The following is a 16,101-nucleotide window of genomic DNA, read 5'->3' as shown; positions in this document are numbered from 1 at the left end:
TCTCCCCCATATTTTTTGTACAAATGAAATGGTCATAGTATCCTCAGCTGTGAAGCGTGTTGCAAAATATCAGTTCGCCACCTCTACCTCTTCCTTGTTTCGTATTATTTTCTAAGGTTATGTTCCCCTTGTATTCACTCTTCCTTTTCATGTACTTGGACAAGCTGTTATTGTAAGCATTTATACTTTTTTGCTAGTGTCTTGCTGGCTAATTTTCCTCTTCTTGATTACATTTTTAGTTCTCCTTTGCTGGATTCTGAAATGAATCAATCTACTAACTCTTACCACAATATCATTTTTCCTTCAACTTAATATCCTCATGAACCTCCCTGGTTAGCCGTTTTGGGAAGCGACTCTTCATTGTAAAAATGCACAGATACATTTAGTAATAATGTGTCGTACTTTCTGAAAACAAACATCAGTTATCAGCATGTATATTTGCTCAAAAGTTGATGCTAAGTGCTGAGATAGAGATCTGTTGATTTGAACGCTAACTTGTCAATGTAGGTATATATCTGATGGTGGCCGATCACATGAATTGAAGTATATATAAAGTCATGATGAATAGTTTTATCTGATTCCTATTTTGGTGAGCTGTGCAGAATTTCCAGATTGCATACAGGTCCATATCGTAAGACCATATCACAGAAATGTATTTGGTCAAAAATTGGAATACTTGTGAGAACATTTAAATTCGGCAAGTGTATAATGGTAGTGATCAATTAAAAGCTCAGTATAAGATCAGGTGTCTCTTTGCCAATGTCCTAATAAGTAACCTTTCCTTCGAACATGCTCATGTTTGCTTCACTAGTATGCGGAAATGCATTATCTTTTAATTTACCTTATTTTTGTCTTGCACAACCAAAACTTTACCGGTCACCTCATCAAGCACTGCACCTGCAGGATGGACAAGAAATTGATGAGTCTGGTGTAAATCTACATCGATAACAAAAAAGTAGCAAAAATCTTAGAAAATCACAAAAAGCTCAATTAGAATACCAGTTTGTCAAGTTCATATACACATGAAGGCTACTGATGCATTTCTGAACATTTGTTCGATCAGTTATTTTACCGTTTAATCCAATACTGCTTATTTCTTATTAAATTCCAGTAGATCTCCCTCAACAATGCTCATAGTACATACACTGGACTGGTTATGTGTTGTTGAAGTGAGAAGTTTCTAGGATTTGGAAGTGCATGCGGTGTCAAAGGCCTAGGTTTTCATGGTCACCTTGTTTTGGGGGTGTTTTAATGGTAGACATTTTAATCTGGCTGAACCCAACTGTCCTTCTAGTTATTGTCATTCAACCTTCAAGAGAGAGAGGTTTCATAACTACTAGGAGTTCTTTCGATGGAGGCATACTCTTGAAGTACTCAAAAACATCAAGGTACGATGCAGCAGTACCCAATGATCCAATGATTCCACTTTAATTTCCATTTAAAACTTGTATATTTTTGTGGAAACTAAGAATTGCAGATGTTAATGCACACAGTCTGAAGAAGGGTCTGAAACTGAAATGCTGCTTATTCGTATTCTCCCGAGATGCTGCCTGACCTGTGTTCTTTTGTATTTTTTTATAATACTGGATCTCAATATGGACACATGCAAAATGTATTCACAAAGGACTTTTAATATTTTAATATTTGCTCCAGGCCCATTACTTTAAGAGATCTGACTGAAACAAAGTGACTGCAGCAAATGTTTTATTTTATGAAAATTATATTTTAATTCCCTGAGAAGATCAAAAAGATAAGCTAAAAATTGTGATTTGATGAATCATGATTGTATTCAATTTCTCAACATTAAGAAATGAAGGTTCTAGAAAACATAAAAAAATGTAAATGTTCCACCTATATCTTGCATCTCCTTCACTAACAATAGACAATAGGTACAGGAGTAGGCTATTCGGCCCTTCGAGCCAGCACCGCCATTCAATGTGATCATGGCTGTTCATCCCCAATCAGTACCCCCTTCCTGCCTTCTCCCCATTTCCCGACTCCGCTATTTTTAAGAGCCCTATCTAGCTCTAATAATAATAATGGATGGGATTTATATAGCGCCTTTCTAATACTCAAGGCGCTTTACATCGCATTATTCATTCACTCCTCAGTCACACTCGGTGGTGGTAAGCTACTTCTGTAGCCACAGCTGCCCTGGGGCAGACTGACGGAAGCGTGGCTGCCAATCTGCGCCTACAGCCCCTCCGACCACCACCAATCACTCACACACATTCACACACATGCTCTCTCTTGAAAGCATCCAGAGAACCCGCCTCCACCGCCCTCTGAGGCAGAGAACTCCACAGATTCACCACTCTCTGAGAAAAAATGTTTCCTCGTCTCCGTTCTAAATGACTTACTCCTTATTCTTAAACTGTGGCCCCTGGTTCTGGACTCCCCCAACATCGGGAACATGTATCCTGACTCTAGCGTGTCCAAATCCTTAACAATCTTATATGTTCCAATGAGATGCCCTCTCATCCTTCTAAACTCCAGAGTGTACAAGCCCAGCTGCTCCATTCTGTCAGCATATGACAGTCCCACCATCCCGGGAATTAACCTTGTAAACCTACACTGCACTGCCTCAATAGCAAGAATGTCCTTCCTCAAATTAGGGGACCAAAACTGCACACAATACTCTAGGTATGGTGTCACTAGGGCTCTGTACAACTACAGAAGGACCTCTTTGCTCCTATACTCAACTCCTCTTGTTATAAAGGCCAACATGCCATTCGCTTTCTTCACTGCCTGCTGTACCTGCATGCTTACTTTCATAGACTGATGTACAAAGACCCCCAGATCCTGTTGTACTTCCCCTTTTCCCACATTTAGATAGTAAATGGCGTCATACTATCTTACTAACTTATTGTAATTCTATGTCTTATTTTTATCCTCCTCAAACTCTCTCTTTATACGTGTGGGATATTAATAGGCAAATAACTATGCAATGAAATGACTTACCATCAATGCGATACAAGCACATGTGGTAATCTCCAGTGCATGTTCTGAAGGCCCAGGTGTCTCCCAGTATGTATTTAATACTGTGCACATCAGCTCTATAATTGTTGGTCACACACCACCACCCAAAATACCTATCTAATTAACCATTCAGGTATATGAACAGATCACCAGAAAAGTACGAAGCTCAGAGCACTAAAAGGAATTACTAATGACATTGAAGTTAGGAAGGTTCCGACTGTGAATCCAAAGTTGTTGCCTTCTCCTTGATCCAGAGGCAACTAACTGTACCTGTGAGACCTCTTCACTGCTTGGCTGCCTAGTCTGCCTAATAGTTGCTTCTGTTGATTGCTAAACCGTGATATGACCTAATCCTGCCATGTGTTATCAATTTAAGAGTTAAATATACAGATGTGTTTTAGTAATGCCAGATGCTGCTTGAGGTCTAAAGTATGATTCTTAAGCTCTTTTAATTAATGACACTTATTCACATCCTAGATTTCCGGTGTGGTAAAGGACAGGCAAGCAACAGAATCGAAGAACAAATATATCTCTACATACAAAAGTAAGAATGAAAATTCCAAACACTGGGAAGAAAAAGCTGTCATACTCACTAATTAATAATTTCCCCTTAGATGTCTCTCTTAACATTTCTCAATGTCTCGAGAAAATCAGTTGTTCACTCCCCCTGCAACAAGTGTGTAGCAGTTCCACAAGGACCAGGCAATGGCCATCTACAACAAGAAAGGGGCTAACCAGCTTCCCTTGACATTGATTAACATTGACATTATCAAATATCACACCTTCAACAACTTGCTTATCACTTTTGATCAGAAACCTAACTAGATCTCTCCTTTTAACCAGACTATTGACAAAAATGCTGTGATTAAAGAACAGCGGCTGAATAATATGTGGCAATTGGCTTTTCTTCAGACTCTCCAAACCCCTTTCACTCCATATTCCTGGATGAGCGTGGCCCCCACCAAAACATAAGATGCAAGAGGTTATCCAGACAAAGCCTGACTGGCAACCCTTCCAACCAACTTTAACATTCACTTTGTCCAATACCAATACTTTGGTGGTTGCAGCATTGAACCTGCACAAAAATAACCGGATATTTGCAACAGAATTTGCCAAATCTGTAACAAAAGGCCAAGACCCAAGATACCATCATCCGTATGTTGTGCTCTTAGTCATATGTCAAGCTGACTTGGCAAACATCCCCATTTCTTCATTTCTAGGTCAATTTCCAGGAACTTCTTGCTGGAAAGCATCAATAGCACTACCTTCCCACTGGAAATTTAAATACTTTCCCAAATTATAAAAAAAGGTAAACCTCTGCATTGTTCTCATCAAAATCATCAGACCAAACTCTGGAAATTTCTGGAAGAAGGGTCCCAACCTGAAACGTTGCCTATTCATGTCTTCCAGAGATGTTGCCTGACACACTGAGTTACTGCAGCACTTTGTTCTATTCAAGATTCCAGCATCTGTAGTTCATAAGATCATGTCATATGTGATAGGAGCAGAATGAGGCCATTTGGCCCATCAAGTCTCTGCCATTCAATCATGGCTGATCTATCTCTCCATACTTACCCCATTCTCCTGCCTTCTTCCCATAACCTCTGACACCTGTGCTAAATAAGAATCTATCTCTGCATTAAATATATCCACTGACTTGGCCTCCATGGCCTTCTGTGGCAGAATTCCACAGATTCACCACCCTCTGACTAAAGAAATTCCTCCTCATCTCCTTCCTAAAAGAATGTCCTCTAATCCTAAAAAAAACAAGATGGCTGCTGTTGCTGCGTGAGGGTTTGTAACAAGCTCTAGTCTGCTAGCTCAACTATTTGTCTACTGTTGGCGTTCTGAGATACCTTTTCCACTCTAACTCTCCTGGTGTCAATGAACAACTTTTGGTGAATCTAAAAAGCAAGGTAAAACAACTTTAGCACTAAAAATAACTAATTACTGGATCACCTTCTACCTTCTACTATTTCATTGAGTGGAAAAGACTACTGGCCTTACAACGGGCGAGCCAATTGCCCTCCAAAATGTCTTGGATAACATGCAGCAAATGCAGCTCAACATGATATTACACATGGACAATAAAATTGATCCAATTGGAGCAAGCCTGACTAACATTGAAGGCTCACTTCAAACGCTTGGAGAGCATGTAACGGAGCTTGAGCATAGAAACATAGAAATTAGGTGCAGGAGTAGGCCATTCGGCCCTTCGAGCCTGCACCGCCATTTAATATGATCATGGCTGATCATCCAACTCAGTATCCCGTACCTGCCTTCTCTCCATACCCATAGAGTTAGCTCCAACGAGGATAATATAATAGACCTGGTTGGACGTGTAAAATTACTTGAAAAAGAAAACGCTGACCTGAAAATTTGGGCAGATGACGCTGAGAACAGAAGCAGACGTTCCAACTTACGTTTCGTCGGCATCCCCGAGAGGGTCGAGTCCAAAGATATCACCGGATTCATGGGCCGTCTGATACCGCAGCTTCTCGGTGAAGCGAATTTCCCCACTCCTCTAGTGATTGAGCGCTGTCACCGTACCGGTCGCAAGGATAACTCCAGAGCCAAGGGTCCGAGGCCGATCCTGGCGAAGTTCCACTATTTCCAGGATAAGCTGAGGATAATGAAGCTCTCCCGGGAGAAAAATGTGCCCTTTGAGTACAACGGAGCTCGGGTTCATATCTACCCGGACTTCAGCGCTGGTCTTGTCCAGAGACGCCGGGAGTATGATGCGGCTAAGAAGAAGCTACGCGACCGTGACATCAAATACGCATTGATCTTTCCCTGCACACTGAGAGTTGTCCACGCTGGCAAGACACAGTACTTTCGCACTCCTGATGAAGTTGAGACATTTCTTGGTGAGCTCTCCTCCATGGACTCTGACATAACAGCCTAATGTTGGTGGCCAATGGCTGGTGATAGCGTTAGCACAATAATGTTGTCTGCCGATGAACTTTGTGTTTAGCTGGTTTTTGTTGTATTTTTTCTATAATTTTCCTACTCAACTTTTGATTTTGATAAAATGATGCCGGCGGCTCCTCTTGTAATTATTTAACCGCTGGATCAGCATTGATTTTTCTGTCTTATTTGCAAAGTTGTAGCTGGCATGAGAGTTGTTATGATTGATGCTGCTTTACTACTGTTGCCGTAAAAAATGTCACAATTGCCGTAAAACGTCGTAACACTAAGAGTTGAGTTTTCTTTTTTTATACGAAATGTAAAAGATTGTTTGAATGGTAAAGGATTGATCCCTATAAACAATTGATTATAATCAATTACCAATTATTTGAATATCGAAACTTGATAAATTGACAATTAAAGGCATATGAAGTTTAATCTAGATTTTTTCTCTTTTTATTTTTATTTTTTATTAACCATATGCGATAATATGAGTTGTTATTTTGGGCTTCATAATGCCCCATTAATTTAAACATAAATGGTCCAGGACCTCATACTTTGATCTATTTGCATAAATATGAGCTATGCAGACTGAGGTGTGTATGCTCGCTTTTTTTTTCTTTTTCTCTCTCTCTCTTTCAATGACGCAGCCTGATCTTGTGTGCTTTGTCTGTCCTGTCTTTTGTGTGTGTGTGTTTGTGTCAATCTGTGTATGTGGCTCTCTCGTCCCCTTTCTCATGCTTTCCCTGCCCCACTCCCCCAACCTTATCTACACCCAATTGATCCACAATTGATACAGCTAAAGGCCTAAAAATCATCCATTTGAACATTAGGAGTCTTCTTCCAAAGATAGATTTAATTAGAGTTTGGATTGCACAGAATAAACCTGACATAATAACATTTTCAGAAACATGGTTACATAGTGAAATTTGTGACAATGATATTCATATTGATAATTTTGCATTATATAGAGCAGATAGGCCTACGAGAGCTGGAGGTGTGGCTTGTTATGTGTCAACTCGCTTTATATCTGAACCTGCCATCCCTAAAGGGGGATTTTTTCCCTGAGGGGATCAATAAAGTATTTATTATTATTATTATTATTATTAAAGTAACCTCATCTCTCTTTGAAAGCCTTTTCATTAGGTTAAAACTTCATGAGAATAAACATCTAATTATCGGCACTATCTATCGATCCCCCCCCTGTTCATCCTGACTCAACTAGGTCCCTAATTTCCACTCTCACCTCTATTGAACACCCATGTGAATTAGTGCTTCTTGGTGACTTCAATAAAAACTGGCTCGATCGCTCCTCTTCTAACGACAAAAACTTGCTTAAAAGTATAAACCTGACCCAGTTAATCAACGAACCTACCAGAGTTCATGGCAATTCTACATCACTATTAGATTGGATTCTTGTTACCCATCCTGACCGAATCTTAACATCTGGTGTTTTGTCAGATTGCTTTAGCGATCATTCTGCTATTTTCTGTGTGGAAGATTAAACCTTCCCGTCTCCCTCCTAAACATATTCGTGTTAGACAATGTAGAAAATTTAATTATGATAATTATATGCATGACCTGATTGCAATAAACTGGGACAGGTTTCAACTTATACCAACTGTCGAGGATGCCTGGAATTATTTATACACTGAAGTCACAAGAGTTATCGATAAGCATGCCCCCTGGAGAGAAATAAAAGTCAAGGGAAAACATTTACCATGGATTAGTGCTGATTTGATCAACCTTTTTAATGAGCGGGATAAAGTCTGGAAGACTTTCAGGGAAACAAAGGACCCTGCTGATTGGGAAAAATATAGATCCTTAAGGAATCAGTGTACGACAAAAACACGTAATGCTAAATCAAGTTATTTAAAAAAACATCTTTCTGAAGACATGCATAATCCAAAAAATTTCTGGAAAAGACTAAATAATGTTCTTAATAAATCAAATCAAAATATCAGCACTCAGATTCGGGTCAACAATTACATCATTCAGGACCCTGCTGTTATATCCAATGCTTTCAACCAGCACTTCTCCACTGTATGTAGCTCTACTGTATTTGACTCATCTATTATATGTGACTTTCCAGCTACCTCTACATGTAGAAGCTCTTTTTCTTTTCAAAAAATAAAACCTGTTGACGTTCAACATGCTATTAATGAATTAAAGGATGATTGTGGATCTGGACCAGCTGGTATTGAGACTAAATTCATTAAGTTAGGAGCTAATATTCTAATGTACCCACTATGCGACCTGTTTAATTTGTCCTTCTCAACTTGTACCCTCCCTTCCGCATGGAAGTGTGCCAATGTTACTCCACTGCATAAGGGAGGCGACCCACACGATATTAACAATTAATAAAACGAGATGACTGTCCATCTCAATACAATACAATACAAATTTATTTGTCATTTGAACCTCGTTGAGGTCCAAATGAAATGTTGTTTCTGCAGTCATACATACAAAAATAAAAAGACCCAAGACACAACACAATTTACAGACATCCATCACAGCGCATCTCCTCCTCGCTGTGATGGAAGGCAAAAAACGTATCTCTCCCCTGCACTCCCCTCTCCCCCCCGATGTCAGAGTCAAAGCCCCCGGCGGGCGATGGTAATTGTCCCGCGGCCATTAAACCCACGCCGGGTGATGCAAGGCTTCGGGTCTTGATGTTGGAGCCCCCGGCGGTCACTAGCAAAGTCCCGCGGCCATTCCAAGCCGCGCAGGGCGGTGATGTAAGGCCCCGCTCCAGGTAATCTTCAACCCCGCAACTCGGGCGGGAGAAGTCGCCGCTGCGGAAGCCCCGAAAAGCGGTCTCCCAGCAGGGACCCGCGGGCTCCCGGTGTTACTGTCCGCCAGACCTGCGGTTGCAGCCTCCAAATCTCCAGGGGTCGGGTCACAGCAGCGCACCACCACCGCTCCACCCGCTCCGAACTCGGCCAGCTCCGCGATGGTGAGTAGGTCCGCAGCTCTGCGACTGGAGCCCCAGGTCGTTCCTGCCAGAGGCCGCTCCACGTTGCAGCCCCAACGACAACGGAGACCCGACAGAGAAAAGGTCGGGTCTCTCGTGCAGGGGAAAGATGTTAAAGTTTCCCCACCCCCCACACACATACCCCGTCCAAAAAAAACAAAAAAAACAAAAAAAAAATCTCAAGGGGTTATCCATGAATAAACTTGTTTCCCATAACCTCTGACACCTGTGCTAAATAAGAATCTATCTCTGCATTAAATATATCCACTGACTTGGCCTCCATGGTCTTCTGTGGCAGAATTCCACAGATTCACCATCATCTGACTAAAGAAATTCCTCCTCATCTCCTTCCTAAAAGAATGTCCTCTAATCCTAGACTCTCCCACTAGTGGAAACATCCTCTCCATATCCACTCTATCCAAGCCTTTCCCTGTGTCTGGAGATTTCTCGCTGCTTAGTATTTTAATTTTTTTGATTAACTTTGTTGAGAAGTTATCCGCACATTCAGCATTAGCTTGCTTGATATGTTAATCACCTTAACTACTGATTCGAGGAATCGTTGAACATTATTATTTACAACATCACTGTTATTTGTTTTCAAGGGCTCTTCCTTGCTTTTAGTTCTAAAATGTTGAAGAAGAAGCCATCACTGCCGGCCCGCGGCCAACTTCTACCGCGGGGCCGGCATGGACTTACCATCACCCCTGGAGGGGAGCTTCGACCGCCGGCCCTGCAGTCTACGGTGCTTCTGGCTGCGGCGGAGACTTTAAATCGCGACCGCCGGCCTGCGGCCTACAACAATCTAAAGCCGCGGTCTCCGGTGAGTGAGAGCCGATCCTGGACTGACTCTGGACTCTGGTCCTGTCCACGGGGGGGAAAATGGAGGAGGACTGGCCAAATTTTTGTGCCTTCCACCACAATGATGAATGCTGTGGTGGATGTTTGTGTTACATTTTGTGTGTTCTTTATTATTGTATCGCTGCTGACAACCCAAAATTCCACCAGCCTGGCTGTGTGGTCATTAAAAAAAAAATACAATACAATACATAAATATGACAGTATTTTTTTTGCATTGATTTATATCATTGTGGAATTGTTCTTCCACCTCCCCCCCCCCCCCCCCCCAACCTGGTATTATAACTTTTCCAATATGTTTACTCTTTTTTGATGTTCTTGGCATTGCTCCAGATCTGTGGTGATATACTTTGTATTCTCTATCTTAAGAGGTTTTGTCCTTGACTCTTCTTTTGGCAAGAACAGCTTTTGATCCTCAGGCACATAAACTAGATCTTGATCATGTTAAACCCTTTTTACAACACCTGCCACTGATCATCAGTTGCTTTGAACAGATTTCTTCATATGGTTTGAACAGATTTCTGCTTTTATATATTGCTGCAGTCAGCCTCATCTCAATCTGGAATCCTAGATTGTTTCACAATTGTTTCTTTCAAACATTGAATTTGACTGTACTGTAATATTTAGATAAACTCTCAAGCAATATTGAGCTATATCAGCATGAAGTATGACTTATTGGTTCAAGGGCATGCCAATGTGACTCCAGAACTCAAAGGAAACTGCAGATGCTAAAATGTGAAACAAAGACAGAAATGCTGGAAGAACTCTGTCTGAGGTCTCCTCTATATCCATCGTGCGGCCCAACATACTGTAAATGAGAATAATAAGATCTCATCTTTCACCTAGGCTCTTTGCAACCCACTGGAGTGAACACTGAATTTTCCAAGCAGGTAAACTGCTCTCTCATCATTTCCCATTATCAGGCTTATGTTCCTTTATCACCAGGTTAATTCCCGGGATGGTGGGACTGTCATATGCTGTGAGAATGGAGCGGCTGGGTTTGTATACTCTGGAATTTAGAAGGATGAGAGGGAATCTTATTGAAACATATAAGATTATTAAGGGGTTAGACACGCTAGAGGCAGGAAACATGTTCCTGATGTTGGGGGAGTCCAGAACCAGGGACCACAGTTTAAGAATAAGGGGCAAGCCATTTAGAACGGAGATGAGGAGCAACTTTTTCACACAGAGAGTTGTGAGTCTGTGGAATTCTCTGCCTCAGAGGGCGGTGGAGGCTGGTTCTCTGGATGCTTTCAAGAAATGCTGTCAAGAGAGAGCACTGAAAGATAGTGGAGTCAGGGGATATGGGGAGAAGGCAAGAACGGGGTACTGATTGTGGATGATCAGCCATGATCACATTGAATGCCAGTGCTGGCTTGAAGGGCCGAATGGCCTACTCCTGTACCAATTGTCTATTGTCATTTCATCAACATTTCGAGGAATATCCTGAGAAATTTCTATGTTCCAAAACAGGAAAATCTATAATGCATGATCCAAGAAATGATGAATAAGCCTCCATCCCTTCTTTTATGAAAATTCGACGTCTTACTTCTGACAGAAGAGTTTAGAATACAACATGTGGGATGGTCCCAGTGTAAGTAAGTAAGTAAGTTTTATTTATATAGCACGTTTTAAGTCAACTCGCATTGACACCAAAGTGCTTTACATAAAATAGATAATAAGTTTCCATACAAACCATAGAAAAAGGTTACAAAAATAAAGAAAATGTACACTACACATTATAGAGTTCAACACAAACGTCCCCCTATAGCAGAATCAAAAATTTCCACTGTGGGGAAAGGCACCAGAAAGTTAAGTCCTCTTCCTCTGTGAAACACCCGAGGTCGGGGCCCATTTGTGGCCTTGCAGCCAGTCCGATGATTGTCAGGGCCCTCTTGCCGTGAAGATGGAACTCCGGCGTCGGGTGAAACATTCCTCAGCGGCTTGGAAAGTCTGGTGTGGCTGCCTCCTCCCCGGAGACCGGGGCACTCGTAGACCTCAGGCCGCGCCGGTTGGAGCTCCGACCCCGGCGAACTCGATCCCAGGCTCCGCGGCGCTCCAAATCCAGCGCCGCCCGCGGCCGGACGCCCGCAGCCACAGCTCCGCGATGTTGGGAGTCGGCGGCCATAGCGCTCCTGAGCTTACCGCACGGCGACCCGGTAAGGCATCGCCCGCTCCCTGTTGGTATCCCAGCACTGCACCGCCGCTGCCGAAGCTGTAGTCCCAGCCGGTCCCGACAGGAAACGCCGCTCCATTCTCGATGGTAGGCCGTGAGGACGGGGCGAAGAAGCAGCTCGGAGGGATGCTGATTCTCCGACCAGGTAGGGGACTAAGAAATAAAGTTTCCCCCTTCCCCACCCCCATCCTCCACATAAAAGACCTCCAACTAACATTTAACAGGACTTAAAATTAAAAAAATGTGAAGAGACGGACTGCGGGCAAGCTGCCATACACAGACGGCGCCCACTCCCGCACATCCGCCATCTTTATGAAGATGATTGCATTTTGGTGTTTTAGGGCAACATTAACTTCCCAATTTATCTCCCCAAATTTAGACACATTATGATCAGAAACGATATTCTAAGATTGGTGAATTTCAATGAGGCATTATTGCTGTAAAATTTAAGTTTAAATGCAAGATATTCTGTATGGATTCAACATCACTAGATGTTGTAAGGAATCCCTTTATCCCAGCATCAAACATGACATGTTTTGTTCTCATATGTGTACAAATATTTGGAATGCTACCTCTTCAGCTTGCCAAACTTAAATGCATCTACAAGCACATTTCTTTGGATCTGGCTAAATTAAAAAAACTAAGCAAACAAAAGTCAAGCCCACCCAGGAGAAAATAATAAATTCTCTAAATAATGTACCTGGAAATAGTAATTTTGCATTACATTTTATAATGTAAATCCCACGCAGCTTCATAGATCAGCCAAATGTAATACATTTGAATCCTTTTGATTCATAATTTACTCTATAATATACATATGACGTAGGGGATATATTCTAAACCTATTAGTGGATTAAAACATTTCTCTGAACTTTACATGGTGTTTTTTGGGGCCTTCCATCCTTTTCTAAAGTTTGTAGATCAGATAAAAATAGTTGTAAATAGAATGCATGATAACTGTTTAAAATAAAGTGTAGGTCCATCAAGCAAAAGTACAAATATTTGCCTTTATAAATATTTAAATTTTAAGATTAGTTTAGTTCAGAGATACAGCACAGAAACAGGTCCTTTGGCCCACCGGGTCCGCATCGACCAGCGATCCCCGCACATTAACACTATCCTACACGCACTAGGGACAATTTTTACATTTACCAAGCCAATTAACCTACAAATCTGTTCGTCTTTGGAGTGTGGGAGGGAACCGAAGATCTCGGAGAAAACCCACACAGGTCACGGGGAGAACATACAAACTCCGTACAGACAGCACCCGTAGTCGGGATCGAACCCGCTGCATTCACTGTAAGGCAGCAACTCTACCACTGCGCCACCATGCCGTTACTTTCTCCTTTTGTGACATTTACATTTGTTAAACTTTTAGGATAAAGCAAGTCATTATTTCAAAAAAAAAAATAACTGTTTAACTTATTAAGATCGATTCAAAATTCTCCTTGCCATTTATATAAAAAAGAACAGGGCAGTTCTCATGAGGAAATAGTACTTTAACTGAAATGCCAGACCTCTATTTTCTTAAGGCTATGCACTATAACTCATACTTAGATATGCAAAGGTCAACTTTCATAAGAGCTACAAAATATTACTCATTTCCTTTCAGACACAACATTTGGTTTGTTTTTTAAACTTGCAATGAAAGGCGTAATGTATTTTAAATAAATCTGTGTCTTCTTATGACTTCATATATTGTAATCGGTGCAACATGGACTATCACTAAATTCCATGTTGCTGACGTTAGTTTTATGATTAAACACTTAGCTCAGTATTTAAGTCAAATCTTCTATTTTAAGTTGCCAAATTACGTAGATTGGGCATTTTACAGACAGATGGAAAGAAAGCAAGTCTGCTGATTGACATGGTTTGGCAAGTAACTTCAGACAAGTTGAGGCATGTTCTTCAGCAATTGTCACATCAATTTGTCCCTGAATAAGATACTTTCCCTTTCTTCTCAGAGGAAATGATTTCCCTGTTAATTTGATTCAAATTAAAATAATTCCTAAAACAATTATCTATGTATATTCAAGTAGTAATGAGATATATGTCAAATGATTACTATGTTAAAATTAAATACATAAAAAGGAAGGATCATGCATCTAATTATAGGGAATTAAAATATTACTATATTTGAACCCAGTTTATTTGTTTCCACATATCTGTTTGGAAAATGCAATAAACACTATGTTAGGGAGGAGTAAATGGGGTAAACGGCAGAGATCATTTAGTGACAAATATCACTTTTATAGTAATTTCATTGGTCCCAGTTCCTACTCACTGTGAGAATTTGTGATGTACCGGCTGCATTGTGTTAACAAGTGCTGGGATTAATTTGTTCATTAATTAATTGATTCATCTCATCAGCCTGCACATGATCCATATCCCAACGGATCAAGTGCCTATCTAAATGCCTCTAAAATACCACAATCGTATGTGCCTCCACCAGCAACTCTGGCAGCATGTTCCAAGCACCCACTACCATCTGTATGAAAGACCTGCTCCGCATATCTTCTTTAAAGTTTACCCCTCTGATTTTAAACATATGCCCTCTAGTCTTTGACATTTCCACATTGGGAAAAATGGTCTGAATTATCTATGACTTAACTTAGCTATCTGACCCTATCCATGCCTCTCATAAGCTTATATTCTTCTATCAGGTTTTCCCTCAACCTCCGGTGTTCGAGAGAAAACAATCCATGTTTGTCCAACCTCTTCTTGTTTCCAATACCTCCCCAAAATCAGGTAGAGTTCTAGTACGCCTCTACTGCACCTTCTCCAATGCCTCCACATCCCTTCTTGCAATGGTGTGACCGAAATGCATGCAACATTCCAAATGCAGACAAACCAAAGTCTTCTAAAGCTGCATCATGACTTCCTGACTCTTAGATGCAGTGGCCCGACCAATGAAGGTGAACATACAAAATGTCTTATATACCATCCTATCTACTTGTCTTGCGACTTTCAGGGAGCTATGGACATGGACCCCGGGATCCTTCTGCACATCAATGCTGTGAAGAGTCTTGCTATCAATTGTATTCCTTTCCCTTCCACACGACCTCCCAAAGTGCAACACCTCATGCTTGCTTGGATTAAACTCCATCTGCATTTTCTCTGCCCATTTCTGTAGTTGATTTATATCCAACTGTATATTTTGACAGCCATCATCACAGTCCACACCTCCAGCAATCTTTATCTCATCTGCATACTTACTAACTCACACATTTACATTTAACTCCAAGTTATTTGTGTACATCATGAACAACAGAGGACCTGCTCAGATCCCTACAGAACTTATCAATGCTTTTGTCACTTCCAAGTCGAATTATTTTGACGCTCTTCCATGCCATCCTAACTGCAAACCTCTGTCGCACATATCTAATCAACACCAAGTCACTCTAGCCTATCATCTGCCTTTATTGTCCTATTCTAGCTTAATGCTTAAAATTCTTGCATCATATTTATACCTTTTAATGATTTCACTCATTCCTGAGAGAATGGAGCAGCTGGGCTTGTACACTCTGGAGTTTAGAAGGATGAGAGGATATCTCATTGAAACATATAAGATTGTTAAGGGCTTGGACACGCTAGAGGCAGGAAACATGTTCCTGATGTTGGGGGAGTCCAGAACCAGGGGCCACAGTTTAAGAATAAGGAGTAAGCCATTTAGAACGGAGACGAAGAAACACTTTTTCTCATAGAGAGTGGTGAGTCTGTGGAATTCTCTGCCTCAAGAGGGCGGTGGAGGCAGGTTCTCTGGATGCTTTCAAGAGAGAGCTAGATAGGGCTCTTAAAAATAGCGGAGTCAGGGGATATGGGGAGAAGGCAGGAAGGGGGTACTGATTGGGGATGATCAGCCATGATCACATTGAATGGCGGTGCTGACTCGAAGGGCCGAATGGCCTGCTCCTGCACCTATTGTCTATTGTCTATCCATAGACAATATAGGGCTACAATCCCCTTCTTCCTATCACCATTTGCATTTCTCTAACCACATCTCTTAATCCTCTCACATTTGACTTTTTGATCCTCTCACATTTACTAAACCCTATACCTTTTCCGACTCTCCAAGACATTCTATAACATTATCTTTGACCTCTTTCTGTACATTTATTATTATGTCACTGAAAGGTGTGCTGGAGTGTTTATCTATATAAAGTCGAAGTACACAGAAAAGTTATTTTAGTAAAAAAATTTAAATGTTGCT

At 41.3% G+C, this 16,101-nt stretch overlaps 1 protein-coding gene across 1 annotated transcript in view; it reads right to left on the bottom strand.

The window, feature by feature from the left end:
• Positions 1–16,101, bottom strand: part of nudt6 (nudix hydrolase 6) — a 54,577-nt gene that overhangs the window by 18,561 nt on the left and 19,915 nt on the right. Inside the window, exon 3 of the mRNA XM_033016342.1 lies at positions 842–897. Coding sequence (XP_032872233.1) covers positions 842–897 — 56 coding nt within the window. The remainder of the gene's footprint in view (positions 1–841; positions 898–16,101) is intronic.

This window comes from Amblyraja radiata, chromosome 1, assembly GCF_010909765.2.
Source record: "Amblyraja radiata isolate CabotCenter1 chromosome 1, sAmbRad1.1.pri, whole genome shotgun sequence".
In the NCBI taxonomy this organism is placed as follows: Eukaryota; Metazoa; Chordata; class Chondrichthyes; order Rajiformes; family Rajidae; genus Amblyraja; species Amblyraja radiata.
This window is presented reverse-complemented; position numbering and strand designations above follow the sequence as displayed.